The sequence below is a fragment of the Bos indicus genome, chromosome 11, assembly GCF_029378745.1.
Source record: "Bos indicus isolate NIAB-ARS_2022 breed Sahiwal x Tharparkar chromosome 11, NIAB-ARS_B.indTharparkar_mat_pri_1.0, whole genome shotgun sequence".
Taxonomy (NCBI): domain Eukaryota; kingdom Metazoa; phylum Chordata; class Mammalia; order Artiodactyla; family Bovidae; genus Bos; species Bos indicus.
The window spans coordinates 45,614,276-45,638,778 of NC_091770.1; the positions used below are offsets into that span (position 1 = coordinate 45,614,276).

General features: G+C 48.7%; 1 protein-coding gene across 4 annotated transcripts in view; it reads right to left on the bottom strand.

Annotated features, from left to right (window-relative positions):
- Positions 1-8,571: 8,571 nt before the first annotated feature.
- NCK2 (NCK adaptor protein 2) overlaps positions 8,572-24,503 on the bottom strand; it is a 115,160-nt gene continuing 99,228 nt past the window's right edge. For all 4 annotated transcript variants that reach the window (XM_070798768.1, XM_070798769.1, XM_070798766.1 and 1 more), the window contains 2 exons: positions 22,051-22,760; positions 8,572-9,799 (listed from right to left, as the gene is read on the bottom strand). In XM_070798768.1, coding sequence (XP_070654869.1) covers positions 9,792-9,799; positions 22,051-22,760 — 718 coding nt within the window. In that variant the 3' untranslated portion in view covers positions 8,572-9,791. The remainder of the gene's footprint in view (positions 9,800-22,050; positions 22,761-24,503) is intronic.

The window sequence follows — 24,503 nt, forward strand, 5'->3', positions numbered from 1 at the left end:
TAAACTTCTAATTTTGTATTGGGATACAGCCAATTAACAATGCTGTGGTAGTTTCAGGTGAACAGCGAAGGGACACAACCATACATACGCATGTATCCATTCTCTCCCACACTTTGCTCCCATCCAGGCTGCCACATAACATGGACCAGAGTTCCCTGTGCTGTAAGTAGGTCCTTGTTAGTTATCCCTTTTGAATATTTGCCCTGTAGGCTTAAAAAGAGTCGGACATGACTGTGCGACTGAACACAAGCACAAGGTACAAGATGCCCATTTAAGGGTGTGGCCCTGGCAGGACGCGTGGGGAAAGAAGCCCTGCAGAACGGGCCACCTTGGAGGCTGGCAGCATCTAATGAGGTGGAAGCCACTGCAGGCCTGCAGGAGCAGAGAAACAGCCAGAGGGCCCCTGGAGTCCATAGGCACTGCCTGGAAGGGGACAGCGGCACGGCAGAGGCGGAGCTTAGAGCCGTCCACCCTCGGAGGCGGTCTCAGCTGGAACCTAGTTGGTGGATGTCTGGGCCGGGACTTCCCCCATCATAAAAATCCCCCAGTCCAAACGGTGAACCCAGATTCCTCTTAGGAAAGTTATGGTAGCATTCTTGGGGATGACAACAATTTCTTTTCTTAAGCCTAGGAAGATTTTTGAATTAAATATGTGTATTTGTTTATTTTTATTTATTTTGGCTGTGCTGAGTCTTCATTGCTGCACACAAGCTTTCTCTAGTTGGGTGAGCAGGGACTGCTCTTCATTGCAGTGCACAGGCTTCTCATTTCGGTGGCTACTTTTGTTCCAGAGCATGGGCTCTAGGTCAGCAGGCTCAGTGTTGTGACTCACGGGCTTAGTTACTCTGCAGCATGTGGGATCCCCCTGGACCAGGGATCGAACCTGTGTCTCCTGCATTGGCAGGCTGACTCCCAACCACTAGACCACCAGAGAAGCCCAAATATATAGCAGTTTAATTGAATTAAATTATAGCATTACTATTTTTGAAATAAAATCTGTATTTATTGGGTTAATGTATTTACAAAATTTGAGAATTTGGCCTGTTGATTTAAAATGTATAATTGATTTTAAACTTTTGAATTTAGGTTGGAGTCAGTAAATATATAAACAGCATTTAAGAGAGCGGAGGGCTTAACCATAGTTAATTAGATTTTCAAGGATTACTTAAGTACTTGGAAAGGTTTGTTAATTGTATAACTTAAGCACTTAAAAAAGGAAATTTGATTAATAAACATATAAATGCAATTTAAATACTTAAAGTTTATTTAATTCAATTTTTTAAATGAAAATAGACATTAATCAAAGTAATTAAAAGGAATTGCTCAATGTTGAGTTTGAAAATAGAATAAGATTTGTAAGTTGGATTTTAAAATTTAAGGAAGAAACAGAATTTGGTAACTATTTTTTTTAACTGAACTAACTTCCTTTTGAATAATCTTTCTTTTCTATATTCAAAAGCCTTAAAAGCACAAAAATATCCCACTGTGAGCCTCATACTTCTTAGGGAGACGGGAGCCACCATGCAGATATCCTACCGCTATTTGGGTCACCAAGTCTATGTACCAGCTGTATCCACCGTTCCCTTCTCTTTTCAGGTACCAACAGAGTCTGGTTCCCTCATCACTGTACAGTCCCCCTCCCCTGCTCTCTTCACCCTGTCTCCACTGGGGGGCCTTCCCCACACTTCCCCACACAAATACCAGCTCTGCGCTAATCTGCACACAAGCCAGCACAGGGGCCAGAATGCAATAATTGGTAAAAACGTATTCTATGCATTACACCAGTGGATTAGGATACATAAAAATTAATCTTTCAAGATAGTATAGTGCTGAGTGTTCTTGTAATTGCCAATGAGGATATGTGGACACTGAAATGTAAGCTTCCACAGGCAGTTGTGGACGTGAGACCAAGTTCTAATGGTGTGGCATTTTCTCCAAGCCTTATAAAAGTGTCACAACTGCCATATGGATTAGGATGGCTGCTATCAGAAAACTACAAGTGTTACGAGAATGTGGAGAAATAGAAAGACTTCTCCCCTGCTGATGAGAATATAAAATGGTACAGCCACTGTGGAAATAGTATGGAGGTTCCCTGCCAAATTAAAAATAGAAAACTATCTGACCACATGATCTGACAGTTTCATATCTGGGTATGTGCCCCAGAGAATTAAAAGTGGGATACTGCACACCCCTGTTCATAGCAGCACTATTCACAATATACCAAAGGTGGAAGCCACCCAAGTATCCATCAACTGATAAACAAATAAAATACAGTATATACACACAGTGGAATATTGTTGCTACTCGTGTCCGACTCTTTGCGACCCCATGGACTGCAGCACGCCAGGCTTCCCTGTCCTTCACTATCTCCTGGAGTTTGCTTAAATTCATGTCCATTCAGTCGGTGATGCTATTATGCAGCCTTAAAAAGGAAGGAATTTCTGACACCTGCTACAAGATCGATGAATTTTGAGGACATTATGCCGAGCAAAATAAGCTCACAAAAGGACAAATACAGCATGATTTCATTCTTATGAGGTCCCCAGGGGAATCAAATACAAAGAGACAGAAAGTAGATGGTAGGGGCCAGGGGCTGGGGGAGAGTTTCAATTTTATATGAAAAAGAAGTTTTGGAGATGATGGTGGGAATGACTGTACAACAATGTGAATTTATTTAGTGTCACTGAGCCAAACACTTAAAAATAGTGAGGCTGGTAAAGTTATCAGTATTTTACCACAATTTTTAAAAAAACTCACAATGGTCACAGGCCACATTTAGTGCCTAGTTTAAAGGATTTTGGGGGGCTTCCCTGGTGGCTCAGATGCCAAAGAATCTGCCCACAATGCAGGAGATTCGGGTTCCATCCCTGGGTCGGGAAGATCCCCTAGAGAAAGGAATGAGAACCCACTCCAGTATTCTTGCCTGGAGAATTCGGTGGACAGAGCCTGGGGGGCGACAGTCCATAGGGTCACAAAGAGTCAGACACGACTGAGTGACTAACATACACTTAAAGAATTTTCCAGAGATTCTGTGGAGATTAGACAGATATGAAATAATAGCTCTACTGAACGAAACCCTAGCTCATTCCCAGATGACATGTGATCTTATCAGAGATGGAGACACAGGGGCCTGATGGTCTGTCCCATTCAAAGTATGCATGAAATCAAAGTACCCCTGGGACCAAGAATATACTCTCTAGCCAGCAAGTGACTGTGCCAAGGCCTCCCTTAGAGTGTTTTTAAGGTGTGTTTGGTTTAACTCTCATTACACCAGAGAGAAGGATGTGACCTTTGTATTTTATTCTTGTTGTTCAGTAGCTAGGTCCTGTCTGACTCTTTGAGATCCCATGGACTGCAGCATGCCAGGCTTCCCTGTCCTTCATTATCTCCCGGAGCTGGCTCAAACTCATGTCCATTGTATTTTATAGGTTCTCTTTCTCTGTTGTTAATCAGTCAACAGATATTTGCTAAGAACCTATGACATACAAGGAGCACAGTGCTAAGAACTTTGAGAAAAGTTTTTAGGTTGAACCTTAAGACACTGCCAACATTCAACCATTTGACCTGTGGGGAAGAAAGGCAATTTCATATTGTTCAGCCTAAACTAGTCTGATGGGAAAGAGCTGATACAGAGACACAGAAATGCTGGCTAGCAGCCCGCACAGATAAACCTGAGGTCCTCCGAGAGAGGCTTTTTGACGAGGAAACCAGGTGAGCTTGGGACATGGGTCTGATGGGCAGAGTCACTTGAGTTACAAAAAATGGTCGCAGAGGGAGGCAGAGTGCCAGGTACAGGCTGTGTGTGGAATTGTGAGAACGCAGTTTGGATCAGGAGATGCTGAGGAGCAAAGAGTCGAGGGCAGTGGGAGCACTCCTGGATCTAGAGTCTGGACAGCCACGGCTCCATGGGGAGGAGGGAGTGGATGGACCTAGGAGTGAAGTGAGGACATGGAAGCCCATGTCCAGGAAGGATGAGCGGTTGAGGGAAGGAATTAGGGAAGTCAGAGAGGCTAGCAGTTCCCACTTAGTGCAGCAGAGCACAGGGGGAATAGGGAGCAGAGCATCATGTACCAAGAGTAGGGGAGAAAGAAGTGGTGCGAACTGGAGTGGGGGTGGCGTACTGCCCGAGAAAGGCAGGAGCAAGTGATTCAAGTGAGGAGGAGAAGGATGGGAACAGATGGAGGTAGGGCTGGGTTGTGCTCAGTCACTCAGTCGTGTCCAACTTTTACCACTGAGCCACCAATGTCCTCTTTCATTAGGACCATTTAGCAGGTTATACAAGGCTCTAAGCATTTTACATTATTGTGCAAAGCAGCTCACCTTCTCTACATGAACGATGTTTATCAGGTCTAAGATTGTCCCTAAATGACTGGCAGCAGCTCTGCATGCATGCATCTGAGGCCGTGAAGGTGCAAAAGTTTCAGGACTCGGCAAAGATCACACCACTGGAGAGATCTGGGTCAGGCCCAGGCTTACATCCAGTGTGGACACCAAGGTCGCAGGGTTTGAAGAGCAGAGAGGGAGCACCACTTCTTCCTTGGCCTTGAGGCTTCCACAGGTCCTGACCTGTTCTTGGAAAGCCCCAGGTCCTCAACCATCAGTGGGAGCTCAAGTACAAGGCTCTGGTCCTCTGGTTCCCAACTTTGTTGTAGAACCCAGTCCCCAAGCTGAGGTGACTTAGTTACTCAGTTGTGTCTGACTCTGTGATTCCATGGACTGTAGCCCACCAGGCTTTTCAAATGCCCATCCCTGGCCAAGGAGGCCATGCATTTTAAGACACTGTCACAGTGAGCTTTTATATTACTGTGGGGCTCATCCATCTTCAGCAGTGACTTATGGTCAAGTCACAGGATCCCTCAAGGAAGGAACACAGACTCTCCAGTTCGTTTGTGAAGCTCAGAGCTGAGCTGGAGAAATGCAAGTGAAGGTGCAGGCAAAGAGAATTTTTTTTTTAAAAGCTCATTCTCGAGTCCTCTGGCCTAATCATGGGCCATGACTTCTGCCAACTGTCCTCACTGGACTGATCAGGCATCCATCCCAGGGGGTGTATAGGAAAAGCACATCAGAACTTCTATTTTTTAATTACACAAAAAGAAAAACTTAATTGTACTAGTATTTAGTGTTGTTTGCTATTTTTACCAATATTATTCAATATTCTACAATACATATAAATGTGTAAATAAATATACAGTTAAAAGAAAAAGCCCATTCTAGTCCTGATGATCAGACATTTCTCTCTAGACGACCCCAGAAAGGGCAGGCTGTAGGGCAGCAGGTGTGCACACAGGGGCGGGGGTCAGGACAGTACCTGCCCTGCAAGGCCCCACCGCCTGGGAAGGTCCAGGAACCCCTGCCCTCCAGGTTGGAACCTGAGCTCTTGAGAAGCCTGTTCTCCTGGCTGGAGCTATCACCCTCCAGGTCTGAGTCACTATATCTGGCCAGGGATACTGTCTGCTGGGAGAAGGTGCATCACCCCACCTTTTATGGTGGCTCAGATGGTAAAGATCTGCCTGCAATGTGGGAGACCCAGGTTTGATTCCGGGTCAGGAAGATCCTGGAGAAGGAAATGGCAACCCACTCCCATATTCTTGCATGGAGAATTCCACGGACAGAGGAGCCTCTGGGGGGCTACACTCCATGGGGTCGCCAAGAGTCGGAAATGAGTGAGCAACTAACACTTTCCACTTTCAAGTTAACATCTACCCCTATGTGATGGTGTCAGGAGGGTAGAGCCCTCATGAGCACCCTCGTCAGAACAGCCTAGGAAAAGCCGGCTCTCTCTGCCATTGCAGGGTTCAGGGTGGATGTCTGCAAATGGGCAGGCCCTGGCCACAGCCTGACCACGAGACCTGGTGACCTCAGACCTCCAGTCTCCAGAACTGTCAGGAATAAATCCGACGTTTCTAAGCCGCTTGGCTACAGTATTTTGTCACAGTGACAGGAGCTGAGACTCAGCATAAGTCTTCAGGACGTTAGTTTCAACTTTTGCCTGACCCTTGATGGCTATTGGTGCTATCAGCTCAGGCTGAGAAGGGTGGGGGGCTTCATTCCACATAACACAGAGAGAACAAAGGGGCTCAGGAGAGGGTGACTTCCAAGGGTGTGGGCTTGCCAGTCAGCTGAGGTGAGGACGCAGGGTGAGGTCGGGATCAAGCGTGGCTCCTGGGCAGGAGAGGCGGTGGCTCCAGGATGCAGAGTCAGCTGGAACCTCCTTGAACACCGGAGGAGGCTGAGTTCTAAGCCGGGATGGGCTGGCTCTGAAACCACGGAGTGAGGACTATGCCCCAGAGGGCCTCCTGGATCCAGGGCTCTGGATGGGGCTCCCGAGGAAGCCGACGGGGATTAGGACGAGGACAGTGTCATGTGGACCACTTGACACAAGGAAGCCTGACTGGCATCTCCCGTGGTCCTGCGCACACGGGACGACCCTGTCCCGAGCGCCACGCATCAACCCCGCACAACCCTGTGAACTACAGAGGTGAAAGCAGCCCTCCTGACTCGTGAGCCAACACTCAGAACGGCTGGATAATGTGCTTGAGGTCACGGGGCCAGTAAGGATGGCCTGGCCCTTCCCGGGACAGCAGATGGCACCTGGGCCAGGCGTTAGAGCAGAAATACTAAATACACGAGTCGCATACTTGCTGATGAAAAACATTGGATTCTAGGGAGCAGCTGGCCAAAACCAGACCCATATTTATTGAAAAGTAGAATTTTAAAAGAAAACTTTCCAACTCTGTTACACTCTCCATCTGAACTTTGGTCTTACTATTTTGGCATTCTGGTGCTGGGTGGGAGGAATGGTGAATGATCAGATCACGAACCAGTCAGCACATGGAAACCAAAGACACAGCAGTACAGCACCACAAATGCTTTGGAAACGGCGTATCTTCAGGAGATATCAAGGAAGGGAACTGCAAGACGTGTCCAGTTAAGAGTTTCCTTTGAGAGGCACTTTGGGAGAGCAGATAGACAGCTTGAGTGCCCAAGAAACATGAGTTTGTGGCATTCTGCAGAAGCCACATGTGGGGATCCTGGTGGCTCTAGACTGTAAATCACAGGTTCTTCCTGGAAAATGAAGGCACATTTAACGCAAACATATGAGCAGTCACACAGACCACAAACCACCAGGTGTTACTGTCCTCCAATGTCTGTGCAAAGAAGGGAACTGCAAGACTTGTCCAGGGAACCTCTGGGTGTGCAGAAAGGTGACAGCACAAGTGTACCTGGATGGACTGCTGGTGATTCACATTTCAAACCACACAGGGACCCTGCTGGACACCCCTAACCCCTCCTCATGGAACCTCATAGATGCAAATTCTGATCGACCCCAGGGAGCTAGAGATCCCCTCCTCAGTTGTCTGAGATTAAAAATAATTGTCAATTACAACCATAAACCTTAAAGAGGCTCCTTAAGCCAAAACATGTGTTTGTAATGTGTCCTTTATTTCTTCCTGAATGGCTGTATCAGTTATTTTGGTGTCCAGGCACTCTCAGTATAGAGGGACTCCTGCATGAGGTCCAGGTGGAACTCACAACAGGAAGATCTGAAAGTTGGGAGGAAGTGGGATTTCCATGACAAGGCCCAGGATCTACCTGTTTTGTCTAAGGTGATGGTCTGCCTCACTCACCTAGAGGTCCACTCTTATGTAACTGGGTGCCCCCAACCTCAGATTGTTTAGTTCCTAAGTCGTGTCCGACTCTTTTGAGACCCCATGAACTGTAGCCCGCCAGGCTCTGTCCACGGGATTTCCCAGGCAAGAATACGGCAGTGGGTTGTCACTTCCTTCTCGAAGAGATCTTCCTGACCAAGGATTGAACCCACATCTCCTGCACTGGCAGGCAGATTCTCTATCATTGAGTCACATAAGCCCCATCAATTTCAGGTACCAGACACCAAATTTCTAATTTATCATCAAATGTATAACAAAGGCAACTAAAGATACAATAAACTCGCAGAGAGGAGCCTCCCAAGGCCGGCATTGTTGGGGGGAGGTGTGGTCCTGAAGCCAGACCCTGGGCTTGCCACCTGCTCCAGGAGGCAGCAGCCACACCCTTATGCAATCATCTGGTGACTCACCTTCTCCATCTGTGTGATGGGTATGATCACAGAACCACCTCAAGGAGCTGGGACAAGGATGCTGAGTCCAGCAAAGAGGGGGAGATGAGCACATGTCTGCTGCAAGCCAGTGCTCTCTGGCTCTGTATTCCCAGTGCCCAGCACTCAGAGGGGCTGGATAATGGCTTCCCCAGTGCATGAAAGGCAGGCAGGAGATGGGAAAGGAAAGCTAGAGGAGAGAAGGCTAGCTGATAACAGGTTGGTGACGTATATAATTTCCAAAGAGTAATTTTAAGACCAAACTTGAGATTCTGGTTTCTCTTGGAGTCATGCTAATTAAAATTGATTATTTCAAGATACAAAAATGTGGTCGAAGAAAAAGAAAACACACAAGTAATAAGTTTATTAGAAGTCCTCCTCAAAGCGCTCCCCTGGGGGCACTGAATGCTCAAGCTTATAGGAACCCCTTACCCACTGCTCAGTCCAGGCTTGGCAAAAGATGAACACACACAGGGTCTCGTCATAATACTTTTTTATTACAATATCCAAAAAACTGAGTATGCAGTTTAGGAGGTCTCAAGACCCCTTCCTCAACTGTAGGAATGTGCCATCTCAAGACTGTATATTGGAACTATAAAGGAGTTCAGATGTAAAGAGAAAAGAAAATGCAATTTCTTCATAAACATTCTGTGTCTCTTACTACCAATCACATATCCTTTTGTAAACCCTGAAAAATTTCCCTGTAAAGCAAATACTATATATATATATATATTTTGTGTGTGGGTGTGTGGGTGTGTGTGTGTGTATGTGTGTGTGTGTGTGTGTGTGAAGTGTGGGTTGCTCCCCTCCCCAAAGATCACCTGTTTTCCTTAATCATCTGCATTAGTGTCAACAAATGGCTACAGGTACTTATGACTTTGAGAATTAAATACATCACTGTGAGCTTGAAACGAGCCGAAGGGCAAGAGGAAAGAGCACTCTGCTGATGGCACGTTGGGGGGGAATTTCCGAAACCACCGTCTCCCCCAGTCTCTGGCCCCTCTTCTGCAAACCGGCATTCCAGGACCTCTTTTCTTTATTGCAAGCGCAGCCCCAAAGGCACTGGACAGCATCTTCCCTCCCGTCTTGCCCGGTGGTTCCAGTATTGCTAACAGCGCCCAGGGTTGTCCCCGGAGAGCCTGGGAGCCGTGGGAGCGCAAACAACACGGATGGAGGGCTGCTGGGGTCAGGACTGGGGGTCCCCAGGCAGGTGCCGCCTGCTCTGTGGCTCATGGACATAAGGGCAGCTCTGGTGCATCCACATGGCGCCCGAGGTCTGTAAGGGGATCTGCTGGCTCGAGCGGTGTGAATGGACTAAGGCTGTCTCCCACGGAGGAGGAATAAAGTGAACCGACTCGCTCTGTCCACCTCTCATCACGAAAACCAGCCGGGAGGGCCCGGGATGGCAAAGAGTGGGGCGGTGGCAAATAACCGACCTGGACAAAGAGGGGACCAGGCGGAGAGAACGGGGCCTGCAGGAGAGCCCAGCCAGGGCGCCTTCCCGGGGCATCACTGCAGCGCCCGGACGAGGTAGAGCTTCTCCCCGTGCTCGCTGGTGAAGATGGGGGCCTTCTTATAGTGCTCCACCAGCTCGTCCATGGTGTGGAAGCGCCGCTGCCCAATGCAGTAGACATTGTCCACCAGCTGAACCTTGAAATGCTTGTTCTTCCCTGATGCTTTGAGAGACACGGAGAAGTCACTGGGCTGTGGGGGAAAGAGAACACACACAGGTTACCACTGGGCTCCGTGCACCGGCTGGGGAGCCTGGGCTCCGGTCCACACCCAGGGCAGCCACCTCCTGATCTTTAGAACCACCCGGAGGCTGGTGAGATGCTCGTGCTCTGGATCGAAGAAAAGTGACACTGAACTCAGTACTTTCGGTGCAAAATGTACTTTCGCTATTTGAAAACGGAGACTTGTTCTGAAACGTACAGTACCGATGCTAACCAATGCACGTTTTTCATTTCCCTAGCTAGTTCTTGGATTTGTAGAAACTGGTCTGTACATAGGCAGTGGCTAGAAATACACTTCCTCTGGCTTCTACCACTATTAGGAGCTCAGCCAACAGCATGGTGCTGGCCCGAGTATAGGCACCAAGGTCAATGGAACAGACAGATGAATGAATACAGAAACTGTGGTATATATATATGCAATTGGAAATGTTACTCAGCTATAAAAGAAAAAGAATGCATGTGAATGAGTCCTAATGAGGTGGGTGAACCTAGAGCCTATTATACAAAGTGAAGTCAGAAAAAGAAAGACAAATATTGTGTATTAACACATGTGTATGGAATCTAGGAAGATGGTACTCATGAACCTATCTGCAGGGCAGCAGTAGAGACACAGAGAGAGAACAGACCTTTGGGCACACTGGGGGAAGGAGAGAGTGGGACGAACTGAGAGAATAGCATGGAACATATATATTACCATATGTGTACGGGAGCCAGTGGGAGCTCAACCCAGTGCTCTGTGACAACCTAGAGGGGTGGGATGCAGAGAGAAACAGGACGGGGCTTCACAAGGGAAGGGACATATGTATACCTGTGGGTGATTCATGTTGATGTGCAGCAGAGACCAACACAATACTGTAGGGTAGTTATCCTCCAATAATTGTCTTTTGTTCTATACTTCTCTATATTGTACAATTATAATCTTTGATTTACAAAAAAGTCAATGGAACAGAATAGAGAGCCCAGAAATAAATCCACACTTTCGGGGTCAATTACTCTGTGACAAAGGAGGCAAGAATATACACCAGAAAAAAGATGGTCCCTTCAATAAGCAGTGCTAGGAAAGGTGGATAACTTCAAGGAATGAGACTGGAACATGATGGGTGACACAGACCCGACCAGTGAGATGGAAGGAATGTCGCCCCTGCCCCCGTCTCACTGTCACTCCTGTTCTTGCCGTTTCTGAGCCACCCCTTGTCCCTCTCCCTGCTCAACCATTCCTGAGGGTCTCAGAGCACAGAATGGCCACGTGGAGATGCCTCTGCATCCCCAGACTGGATAAGCTCCGCTCTCCTTGGCTTTGTTGTTATTGTCGCTCAGTTGTGTCTGACTCTTCGAGACCCCATGGACTACAGCCCACCAGGCTCCTCTATCCATGGGATTCTCCAGGCAAGAACACTGGAGTGGGCTGTCATTTCCTTCTCCAGGGAATTGTCCCAACCCAGGGATCAAATCCACATCTCCTGCATTGCTACATGGATTTGTTTTCACTGAAAACACCTCCTTGGCTACTGTCCAGCAGAAGACATTCTGACACATCTGTGGGTCAGGGCTGCGTCTAATCCACAGCTGTGTCCACAGAGAGCCCAACAGATAGTGGGAGCTGTATGATCCAGGTCTAAAGTGAATTCTGAGCCCAGACTTTCACCCTTCCCCAAACCAGGAACTCACTGCTGTTGATGACCTATCAACCCAGCCCCTGCTCACATGTCTCCCACCAGGACAAAACCAACAAGCATCCCTTCACTGGTTTTTACACTGACTCTGCAAATGTCTGATCAAAAGTGAACAGATCTTGCAAAATGAGAGACAACTCTATATAAACTAATGACAACTCAGGGAAAGGGGTGTCTAGGAGAACCCAGATCTGGGGTGGGCCACTGGTCCCCAACAGTCACAACTGTCAGCATCACAATATTGTAATTATCCTCCAATTAAAATAAATAAATTTAAAAACAGTATCACAGAGATAGACATATTCAATTAGTTAGTAACTGTGTGTCCCTTTGCCCAAAATAGACCAAATAAATCTTTGAGGGGAAAACCTCATCTTATCTCTATACTAAACTCAGGGCCCAATGCCTTGGGGGAAACCCAGAAAACACTGGGGGGATAAAATTTCAGGAAGAGATAGGAAGCTTTAGATCCAATTAGGCTTTGGGTTGTATGTTATTTCCAGAATCACACCCATTAGAGGATTAGGGGTAGATGTGGGATACAGGGAGAAGGCAACGGCACCCCACTCCCATGCTCTTGCCTGGAAAATCCCATGGACAGAGGAGCCTGGTAGGCTGCAGTCCATGGGGTCGCTGAGTGTCGGACACGACTGAGTGACTTCACTTTCACTTTTCACTTTCATGCATTGGAGAAGGAAATGGCAACCCACTCCAGTGTTCTTGCCTGGAGAATCCCAGGGATGGGGGAGCCTGGTGGGCTGCCGTCTATGGGGTCGCACAGAGTCGGACATGACTGAAGTGACTTAGCAGCAGGAGCAGGGGGACATAGAACTTGAAAATTATTTCCCCAACTTGATCTCTTATGCCCCTTCCCCAAAAAAGAAATGAGTCCTCATGAATGATTCATCAGATCAACCAGCACACTGCTATATTTAAAACAGATAACCAACAAGGACATACTGTATAAAACAAGAAACTCTGCTCAGTGTGTTATGTGGCAGCCTGGATGGGAGGGGAGTTTGGAGGAAAACGGATACATGTATATGTATGGCTGAGTTCCCCTGCCATGCACCCGAAACTATCACAACATTGTTAATTGGCCACTGTTGTTTAGTTGCTAACTCATGTCCGACTCTTCGTGATCCCAGGGACTGTAGCCTACCAGGCTCCTCTGTCCATGGGATTCTCAGTCAAGAATACTGAAATAGGTTGCCATATCCTCCTCCAGGGGATTTTCTTGACCCAGGGATCGAACCTGAGTCTCCTGCATCTCCTGAATTGGCAGGTGGATTCTTTACCACTGAGCCACCAGGAAAGCCTCATTAATTGGCCATACTTTAATACAAAAAATTTAAAATAGTATAAAAGCAAGAGAGTTCCAGAAAAACATCTATTTCTGCTTTATTGACTATGCCAAAGCCTTTGACTGTGTGGATCACAATAAACTGTGGAAAATTCTTCAAGATATAGGAATACCAGACCACCTGACCTGCCTCTTGAGAAACCTGTATGCAGGTCAGGAACCAACAGTTAGAACTGGACATGGAACAACAGACTGGTTCCAAATAGGAAAAGGAGTATGTCAAGGCTGTATATTGTCACCCTGCTTATTTAACTTCTATGCAGAGTACATCATGAGAAAGACTGGGCTGGAAGAAGCACAAGCTGGAATCAAGATTGCCGGGAGAAATATCAATAACCTCAGACATGCAGATGACACCACCCTTATGGCAGAAAGTGAAGAGGAACTAAAAAGCCTCCTGATGAAAGTGAAAGTAGAGAGTGAAAAAGTTGGCTTAAAGCTCAACATTCAGAAAACGAAGATCATGGCATCTGGTCCCATCACTTCATGGGAAATAGATGGAGATACAGTGGAAACAGTGTCAGACTTTATTTTTTGGGCTCCAAAATCACTGCAGATGGTGACTGCAGCCATGAAATTAAAAGATGCTTACTCCTTGGAAGGAAAGTTATGACCAACCTAGATAGCATATTCAAAAGCAGAGACATTACTTTGCCAACAAAAGTCCGTCTAGTCAAGGCTATGGTTTTTCCTGTGGTCATGTATGGATGTGAGAGCTGGACTGTGAAGAAGGCTGAGCGCCAAAGAATTGATGCTTTTGAAGTGTGGTGTTGGAGAAGACTCTTGAGAGTCCCTTGGACTGCAAGGAGATCCAACCAGTCCATTCTGTAGGAGATCAGCCCTGGGATTTCTTTGGAAGGAATGACGCTAAAGCTGAAACTCCAGTACTTTGGCCACCTCATGCGAAGAGTTGACTCATTGGAAAAGACTCTGATGCTGGGAGGGATTGGGGGCAGGAGGAGAAGGGGACGACAGAGGATGAGATGGCTGGATGGCATCACTGACTCGATGGACGTGAGTCTGGGTGAACTCCGGGAGTTGATGATGGACAGGGAGGCCTGGCGTGCTGCAGTTCATGGGGTCGCAAAGAGTCGGACATGACTGAACGACTGAACTGAACTGAACTCAAACGGCACAGAAGGACATTTTAAGTAATCAACTGCACTATTCTCACTGCTATTTTCACATTTACACAAGACTGATCAAGATGAATGTGAGCTGGCCTCAGTGTTATGAGTATTCCCACCCAAGCTGGATGCTGTATATGGTTCTGAAAACAGAACAAAGTAAACAGGTACCGCCCGACACGTGCTCTGCACAGGACGGCCTGAGCATTAGCCCCTTGGCCCCTGTCACGTTGCAGTCAGTTCTGGTGGGTGAAGACTTGAGCAGTCACCATGCCCTGTGTCCAGCAGTATATACACGTTAGCAGTATATACACGTTAGCAGTATATACATGCTCAGCTCTCTCTTGGGGTTTCCGGTTTTCAAGAAGCAATGTGTACTTTCAAGATCTGTTCATTTTTAGAAGCATATATGTTCTGTGCCAAAAGCCTGTGCCTTCTGATAAAGATAGAAGGCGACTTCAGTTTTACGTTTAGGACCAGCCGGGCACTGAGCTAGTTTTAGAGACTCTTTAATCAGTTCATAGACAAAGCAGCATCGTACGGAGGGAGTGCGTGAGACGGCATGCGTGAGACGGCGTGCGTGAGATGGGGTCACTGTGTGATAGACTCAATTTTACTTATGCCCCACAATCAGCAGATGACTTTCTGAATTTGCTTTTCATTTAAGCACCTTAATTTAGCCTCCTGATATGTCTCCTGTACATATGTATTACGGCAGTAAAACTGGTTGCTGTAGCAGAGACAGTAATTTTAATTTTGTGGGCTCCTGAGCAGGAGCTTGAACTTAAGGACATGGGAGGAATTGAGTTTATACCAAGCAGGGGGTGCCGAACCTTCGGAGAACTCTCTGTGCTTCTGATCTATGTACTAAAGTGCACTGTTACACGTCACCAAGTTCTAAAGGAAGCCTGAGGATGAACTGGGCCAGGGCATCTCAATTTGTGCTCCCAAGTCCAGTAGCATCACCTGGGTGCTTGTCAGAAAAAGCGAATTCTCAGGCCCCACCGCAGACCCCCTGAATGAGCAGCTCAGGGGCAGGGCTGTCCAGGGGCTTCAGATGCAGTTTGAGATGAGGTCTGAGTGAACCACACACAGTGCTTTCAAGCAGTCAGGGCCGTGAGAACAAGACAGGAATGTGATTCATGTGCTAAGACGCACCTTGGAGGAGGTCCATGACAAAGCCCACCCCCAGGCTGGGGAAGCCTGTCTGACTCTGTCCTGAGGGGTTTGACCTTGCTCTAGATACTCCCTGCAGGGGCCCCCCTGGGTGGCACAGCCAGCATTCTCTTCCCTTCTCAAGAAGCCAGCCCCCTGGATCTGACTAGAAAAGGGGCTGCTCCAGAGGTGGGGGTAGGGGGCGGGGAGCGGATCCCTGAGAAGTTGGGGCCATCAGTCTTGGTCCTTACAGGCTAAATTAATTTAGCCACACTGGTCTGCACTGGCCATGGGCACTGGGCAGGAAGACTCAGCAACACTCTGAAGCTAAGCATGTCACAGAAACTTGACTGCTGGCTCAACCACACTGAGAAGAGGACTGAAGCCCACGAGCCCAGCATCTGGGGTGGGACTGACTTGCAGTCACTGGCCCCTAGAGGTCGGTGAGATGCCTCAGACACCATCTCCGGTGGGCAAGTACTTTCCTCGCTTGCATCTTGAGACCAAAATGTAAACACTTCTTGCAGAATTTCTCCGCAAGTCGAGAAGGAACTGTTTTCAAAGGACAGGCAGTAAAGACTCCTGGCAGTTGAGAGAAGAGGTGGGCTTGCCAGCCTCCAGGAAAGAAATATTTATGGAGAGCCGAGCAGAGCAGAATGCAAACCCTCCTCCCTCCATCTGGGCTCCTCAGCTCATCTCATCGGACAAGGTGTTTCCCCTTCACTGGCTGAGAAACCACAGAAAACTGAAGTCATGTCCGATTCTTTGTGACCTCATGGACTGTAACCTGCCAGGTTTCTCCGTCCATGGGATTTTCCAGGCAAGAATACTGGAGTAGGTTGCCATTTCCTTCTCCAGGGGATCTTCCCAACTCAGGGATTGAACCTGGGTCTCTCACACTGCAGGCAGACTCTTTACCATCTGAGCCACCAGGGAAGCCCCCGAGAAACCACAATCAGGGCAGAAAACATTCGCTGGGAGGGCCGGAGTGTGCCTACTGGGGCTGCGGGCCCCCCACCCCTCGCTCTGGGTCTGCCTGTGCCTGAGTGCTCTTAAAAACAAGGGATACAGTTCAAAGAAACCCTAGCAATTTTTATGTTCTTTTCTCCTCGCTAAGTGACTGCAGTGATCAGCAGATTACTGGGAGCAAAGCCTGAATTACCTCTCTTCTGTAAATGAAAATGGAGCCCTCCAGCCTAGGACACTAGCCTGTTCACAGTCCTTCTGCAGTTATGGCTAACAAGAAATGGAGTAGGAAGATAGAAAGGTTTACACTGGTGCTATTAATACATGTGCCAGCTGTACACACCTTTCTCATATATTAAAATTTATTAGACCCATTTCTTTTTTTTTTTTTAATATTATTTGGCTGCTCTGGGTCTTAGTTGCAGCATGCAGGATCTAGTTCCCTGACCAGCGATTGGACCTGGGTCCCCCACATTGTGAGCTCGGAGTCTTAGCCACTAGACCACTAGGGAAGTCCCAAGATACAGTTTTTTTTTTTTTTTTTAATTTCCACTACAGCTTTTAATTCTTGGAGGGAATCATTTCTAACAGGTACTTGTGAATTTACATGCAAGCAGTATATCCACAAAGAAGGCTGAGCATCAAAGAATTGATGCTTTCGAACAGTGGTGCTGGAGGGACTCTTGAGAGTCCCTTGGACTGCAAGGAGAACAAATCAGTGAATCCTAAAGGAAGCCATCCCAGAATATTCATTGGAAGGACTGATGCTGAGGCTCCAATACTTTGGGCCCCTGAAGTGAAGAGCTGACTCATTAGAAAAGACCCTGATGCTGGGAAAGATTGAGAACAGGAGAAGAAGAAGGTGACAGAGGATGAGATGGTTGGATGGCATCATCAACTCAACAGACATGAGTTTGAGCATGCTCCAGGAGATGGTGAAGGATAGGGAAGCCTGGCATGCTGCAGTCCATGAGGTCGCAAAGAATCAGGCACAACTGAGCGACTAAACAACAACAGCAAGTATATCAATAAACACTTACATCAAGGGAGCTAATGATCTGGGGTTTTTTATGAAAATGTTTCTGAATACTGTTACAGATGAAGTATTTGACAGAGTTTTCAGGTGGCTCAGTGGTAAAGAATCAGCCTGCCAATGCAGGAGATGAGATGCAGGTTCGATCCCTGGATCGGGAAGATCCCCTGGAGTAGGAAATAGCAACCCACTCCAGCATTCTTGCCTGGGAAATTTCACCAGAGAAGCCTGGTGGGCTACAGTCCATGAGGTTGAACAGGACTGAGCTACTGAGCATGCACACACTCACACTTGCACTCTAGTTTGAAAGAGCTGTTTTTCAGTTCTCACTGATTTATTGGACACTCATCTCTCTTCATGTTACACTTGCAGCCTGAAGAGAGGTTGTCTGGACCCCTGGTGGCAGCAATCCTGAGCCAGAGGCTACCAAGTCTGACCTGAGTTCACAAGCCCAGGGGTCAATGAGCACAGAGACAGGGCTGGGCATGCTGGCACCTCCTCTGGCTGCTGCTGGCTCCCAGTCACTCTGAATCTACACACACATGCTGGACAATTGCATCATCAGTGAATGTGGAGAATATTTTCTACGGTCTCACGCAGTGCTGGGATTCAACAGCCGACAGGATAACATACCATGCACTCCAGTGCTGACCTGGCTGCCATGGGGGCAGCACAGCCACGAATGAAGGCGGTTACACCTGTGAGCACAGGCCCCATCATGGGACCCAGGAGCACGGCTCATAGAGGCTTCCCAGATGGAAAGGAGGAGGAGTGAGGTGTGAACGGTGTGTGTGCCTAGACTGGGCAGGGAGGGGGTACTGGGGGGATGGGGGCAGCTGTACTCTACAATTTTCCAGATGTATGCAAAGGTCCACAGGAGGAGAGAGCAGAGTCTGAGCAGCATGCAGGAGACAGCAGCGGGAGGTCTCCTCCCATTGTGGACCAGGAGGAGCCACTGAGCCGCCCTCGGCCACGTGACTGGGATCCCCCCAGGGCACTCAGTTACACAGCCCAGCCGCCTGCACCGCCTCCTTCTGCTCTCACCACAAATCAGGTTTCAGGTAACAAGCAGCCCTCTGTTCCACTTTCTACAGCATCTCCCTCCAAAAAAAGGGGATTCAGCACTCTTCACCTTCTTTTACACATAATACAGCAGAGATAAAACTCCATCCAAAGCCCTTCGTAATAAATGACACAAAAACATAGGGACACAAAATACAGGGAAATAGATGACCTCTTTGGGATCTTTAACATCTTACAGAGAAAAACGGCTTCCTACACCACAGGCTGATGCTTTGCAGACCTCAACCTAGTTGTAAGCTGCCACTTTCTACAGCAACTGAAAAAATAAAACACTGACAGTTTACAGAGTACACAGAAATTTAGTTACTGGTTATTCTTCACTGTAATACAGTTTTCTAGCTGTATCCACAGAATAAGTCTGAACAAATACATAAGGATTTATGATGAGCATTAGATGAGAAGGCAGGTAGGAATTTTGAATTTTCTAGATTTAATGAGATATGGATGGAATATAATGATTAAATACAAAGAAACTGACACTGTTCCATCTTTAGCTGCTAAAGGTAAATGACAATTAGAGGCGAGGAATGAGAGCAAGAGAGGGGGAGAGAGAAAACTCGATATTGAGATGAAAGATAGAAAAGGGCCAAAGCAGGGTCATCTGGTTCATTCACTGGCTGATAAACCATGTCTAACACACGCCTTTGAAATACCCACACATCACTGACCCTGGATATCGTAGGATATGCCAATGCTTTGCTTGTTGTTCTGAAATATATGTCCACCCCTCCTGCCCTCCGCCCAAGCACAGATTTCCCAGAACTCAGATCTTTTTACTTTTCAATACAGAAAAATACGGAATATTTTTAAATGCAAAGTATCAAGCAAGAATCTTGCTCATTTATACTGAAATTGCTCAGGATATTTAAAAAAATGAAATGCATCTTGAAGAGGCACTCTAAAAAAGCAGCTATGCTTACTGAGGAATCACAGGTCCTGCAATGACCAAAGGTGAGCCCTGAGTACAGAGACCTAGAGGAAGGAAAAGGAAACTGAATGAGGATGCCTGTGGGTCCTGCAGAAACGGGACCCCGAAGCTGGGTCAGGCTGTGGAGCTCCGGGCTCACACAGCTTTGAACGGTAGGCTCTCACCTTAGAGATGCCAGAGTGAACAGGGAAAAAGACAACAGGCAGAAAGAAGACGGGAAGGTGCTGGCAGGAAGCAGAGGCAGTGGAGGCAGAAAATGGATAAGCGATGGACTTGTCCATCTGAACGGCTCCTCACGGTTGCAGATGACAGGTGGGCAAAGACCTAGTTACAAGCATGAAGACAGCGCAGCCGGCTCGCCCTGCCATCAGGAGAAGAGCAGCAGCATGCCTGAGAGTCCCTGAGTGTCTCTTTGGCACAAGACAGGTGTGCACACAGCAGACAGCGCCACGTGTAACAGCGGGTTCCAGCCAGACAAGCAGTCCAGCACACCCTTGGGCCACATGGCAGCCTTCAGGCCGAGCCGGGGCCATGGCAGGGGCAGAGCTAAGCAAGTCCGAGAGAGCCTCTCCCCCACCCCGAGAGCCAGTGGCCCAGCCCACAATGAGCTGTCGTAGCGCAGTTTTCTAAATTAAAACAGAAGGAACAAAATGTGGAAAGGCTCCCCCCGCCCCCAATGGTTAAAATAAACAAGCAATACTTTAGTTATTTAGAAAAGGCTTTCTCCTCTCATAACCCGAGACAAATGTAACACTGCTGCTTCTTCAAGTTCCTGGGAGTGGAGTGTAGATGAGAAAATTACCTTCCTCTACCTCTAAAAGGACCTTGTCCCAAGGTCTGACAGTGACCATGGCCTGTATGTGCTTGTCTCATGGACAAGTCACAGGTTTTCTCTAAGCCAGTGATACTATCTGCCTCCTGCTAAAGACTTTTCCCTTCCCCAGCCCCATAGAGAAGAACCTGGGGGCACTGTCTCCACTCCGGGGGCTGCTTTTACCCCTCTTCTTTCTAAGAAGCCTCTTCAAACCCAACGTTCCTAAATCAGGACGAGACTCCTTGACTCTGAATCATCCTTGTCCCTCGATCACCTCCTACTGTGACGGGTTTCTGGTGCTTTCTTTGAGTTTCTGCTTAGGGGGGTTGCAAGTGCTCTGGACCCGATTCTCTGGAGCCTCCTGATCTGTGCACGGAGCAGACTTCATATGAGAACAACTTAATGTGATGTCCTGCCAGAAACCATTGACTGGATGAGAAAAGCTCATTGCCCGGATTTCAGATGCAGCTACTGTCTAAGTCCCATGTGCTTGCCACCACGAGCTGCTGCCACCACTGGGGGGCCGGTTTCCATCCCATCACAGCTGCCCCCCTGTCTGAAGGGAAACCACTTCTGTGGGCTTGAACTCCCTCTAGATCAGTCAATAGGAATCTTGACTGTGCACTTAGTAATCGTAGTATCAACATTTGCAGGGGACAATTACAGTACATAGCATGGGCTGACTAGTCTTACGGGTTGCATTTATACAATTAAACTGAAGTCTATAGGAACCAACAGAAAATGATCATACTGGACTCTATCCTCAAAACTCACACTGGACTCCATCCTCAAAACTTTTGCTTCACTTAAATACACATGGCAGGTGTATTTAAAAGGACTGAAAAACCAGCTTAGGACCTCCACAATGAAAACACAAAAAGGTACCTGGAATGACAGCCCAGTTCCCCCAGACAGACTTGGCCACACACCTGAAACACAGACCCCAAATCTGTGCTGGAAACAGGTATGCTCCAAGTCGAGAGACCTCATACCGCTGACTCAACTTGTACACACAAACCCCTCTCTTAACAATTGTCCTTTTCCTTTTTTAGTTCTGTTCCTGAGTGCTTCAAAAGCTTTTCAGAGATAAACTCAGTGGTGCCTGTGGCAGAGACTTACTGAGGATTACACATTTTAAAAAGAAAAACATACCAACCAACAAAAGATTGTGTCAGAAACAGGGTGTCTGCCTTGCTGAGAATATCTGATGCATCTCAGACCCAGAGAGGAAACAAGGTTGGGTCATCAACAGGGAAACCATGGGAGAAAATGATGTTTGGGTCTGCAGGACAGAACAGGGGTGATCCCACTCAAGAGGCAGCAAAATCTCCAGAAGCTGAGACACTCTGTACTTGCCATCTCACCTACAAGAACGCACCTTGCGGAGTAGAGATACAGCCGAGGCTGGGCAGTCCAAGTGGATGTCAGCATAAGGTGGGGCTGGGGCCTCAGGACACAGGCTGTATAGAGCATCTGTGTTCATCTTGCTTAACATGAGCCCCACATAACCCTGCTGTCTGAGGCCATTCACACACCTCCACACACTTTCATGCTCTCTGCTTCCTTCCTGTGCGCCACCCACCCACCGAGGGTTCTCTGCTCTGAGGAGGAAGCCGTCCTGCACAGCCAGTGCATACCCACACATATGTACATGCCTAGATGTGTGTATACATGCACACCCAGATGTGCACATGCACACACATGCACACCTCTCCACCCACCCCGCCCCACACTCACTGAGCACTCTGTCCTGACAAGAAAGTTGCACACATGCACACACTCTGAGATGCACATCTGTTTACACCCAGACACGTGTACACACCCCTTCACCCACCCTGCCCCACACTCATTAATGACTCTGTCTTGATGAGAAAGTCGCCCTGCACACCTGGTACACAGGTACAGAGATGCACACACACATGCACACCCCTCCACCCACCAACCCTATACTCACTGGGGACTTGCTGTTAAGCAGGAAGAAGTTGCCCTATATGCCTGGTGCACACACAGAGATGCCCACATATGTGCACACCCAGACACATACACATCCCTCTGCCCACCCACCCCATCTTGCACTCACCGAGGACTCGCTGTCCCGCACAAGGAAGTCGCCCTGAACTCCCCGCGCGTTGAGTGCGCACTCGGCCTGGTGGCGAGTCACGTTCCCGTAGTACCACTCGCGGCCTGCGAACCGGCCAGCACGAGCAGGCCCCGCGGGTCCGGAGCCAGCGTGAGGGGCCGGGCCCTCGCTCAGCACCACCACGTAGTTCTTGGGCACCAGGCCGACCTGGCCACGCGCATTGCGGCAGCGCCACCACTCGGGGTCGTTCTCGGGCTTCTCGATCACCTCCATGGTCTCGCCCTTGTCGAAGTTGAGCTCCTCCTCGGTGACCGAGCTGAAAGGGTACAGCGTCTGCACCACCTGCAGCGCCCGCGCGCCCTGCCCATTGCTGAGCGTGGCACCAGGCCGCAGGCTTGAGCCCCCGGGCGCGTCGCCGGCTGCTTCGTCCAGCTCCTCCAGCACATAGTTGGACGGGAACCAGCCCACCTGGCCATTGTAGCTGCCCCGCCACCAGCCGTCGCTGCACTTCTCCATGACGGTGACGCGTGAGCCCTTCACCAGCGACAGCTCGTCCTCGCGCTCTGCTGCATACGCGAACTTGACCACGGCGGGGATGCTGAGGTCGTAGATGCGGTCGGCGCCGCCCCCATTGGCGGGGAACTCCGCGTCCGTGCTGGGCGTCGGGGAGGCATCGCGTGCGCTCGTCTTCCGGCGGGTCCTTCCGAGGCCTGTAGAGAAACAGCAAAGCTCAGCGCAGGGACCAGGTTCAGCTGAGTGGGACCCCGCAAGGGCTCCACGCAGGGCCCCAGCCGAGGGGCAGCGCCTGCACACTGATGCAGAACGGACTTGGCCCCCTGGCTGGTGACCAGCCAGTCACCAACAGAAGTAACAGTGGCCAAATGCCTGAAAGCTGGGAATTACCATATCTCATCTCTGCTTTCCTTTAAAAAAAAAAAAAAGAAAAAAGCCAGAGCACCAGCAAACCATGAGGATAAAACAGTGTAAAGTCTGAAAATGATGAGAGCAGCCATATGCCACTAGGAGGAAAACAAAACAAAAAGGCATCGGTACACAAATATCTTCTGCATCAGGACAGAGGTATCTTCTGTGTTGTGGGTGGGAAATTGGACCAAATGACCTTGAAGACCTTCCATGGCTCTCAGACCCCTCAAGCCTGTCCTGCTCTGCCGGCCACCACCTGTCCTCCACTCTGGGGATACTCGGCACCCTCCCAGGGTGGCAACCCTGGGGAGAAACCCATACCCTTCTCCTTCCTTCCCGTCTTTCAAAACTGCACAGATTTCGCACAAGCAGTGATGAGTGATTTAGAAAAAACAGCGCATGCAGTAAATTTAAGGCAGACTTTTTCATATTCTGGTGGCAAACCCACAAGTGGATCAGAAAATCAGTTTAAGGGGGTCTGAGCAGCCTGTGTGTATGCACTGTCTTCTTTTTAAAAGGAAACAAAACAGAAGATGTCAGAGTGCATCAAACATAGAACTGCTGCTTCGGTTACATGTGTGAGTCAGGGCCAAGCTGTCACCTGAAACATCACTTCCTGTGCATGAGGTGTAATACAGCTTGAAAAGCCCTAGGGTAAAAATGATTTAACCTGCTTAAAATGCACAGAATCCTGCAACCTTGTAGAAGCGAGCCTAGGAAGGAAGGCACGATGCCTGAGTTGGGGACGTGCCCCTGGACTGCGGGGTTGGCTGTGCTTCTTGGGCTTTCCTGAGAGGTGGCCACTTGCCCACCATGCCTCCGAGCTACACCAGCATGGGAGCTTCCACAGTAGGGAAACTGTGGCCACTGGCAGATCTTTGTTTTTTTCCCAGAAGGACAACAATGCACTTCTATGGATAGCTTGTACTTCTTTCTCCCTTAATTCCCTGCAGTAAAGACAGTTTGGGCTTCCCTGGTGGCTCAGTGGTAAAGAACCCACCTCCCAATGCAGGAGACTTAGATCCCTGGGTCGGGAAGATCCTCTGGAAGAAGAAATGGCAATCCACCCAGTATTCTTCCCTGGGAAATTCCACAGACAGAGGAACCTGGCAGGCTACAGTCCATGGAGTCGCACAGAGTCAGGCATGACTGAGGGACCAAACAGCACACAGCTTGGTCCTGAGAATTCCCTTTGTTCCTACTCCCCTGTTGGGTGGGGAGATCAAAGGAATAAGAGGAGCTGTCATGATGGCCTGGACCATGGGGAGGTGGGCACTGGCTTCCAGAGTGGACCCACCCAGGCTGGCATTCTCTGCCCCAGACACATACTCAGCTCAGCACCACTGTCACTCACTCGCTAGGTGCCTTCCCCCCAGAGGAAAATGGGGCTTGATCCCTGGATGTGCTCAGCACCAGACCCATCAAAAACATGAGCAGCACTGTGAGGTCCTCCTCATGGGCGACTGGGGCCCCCAGGCCTGCGGAGCACACACCCACCTGCCCAGCGCCCTCTCCCTTTGCTGCACTCA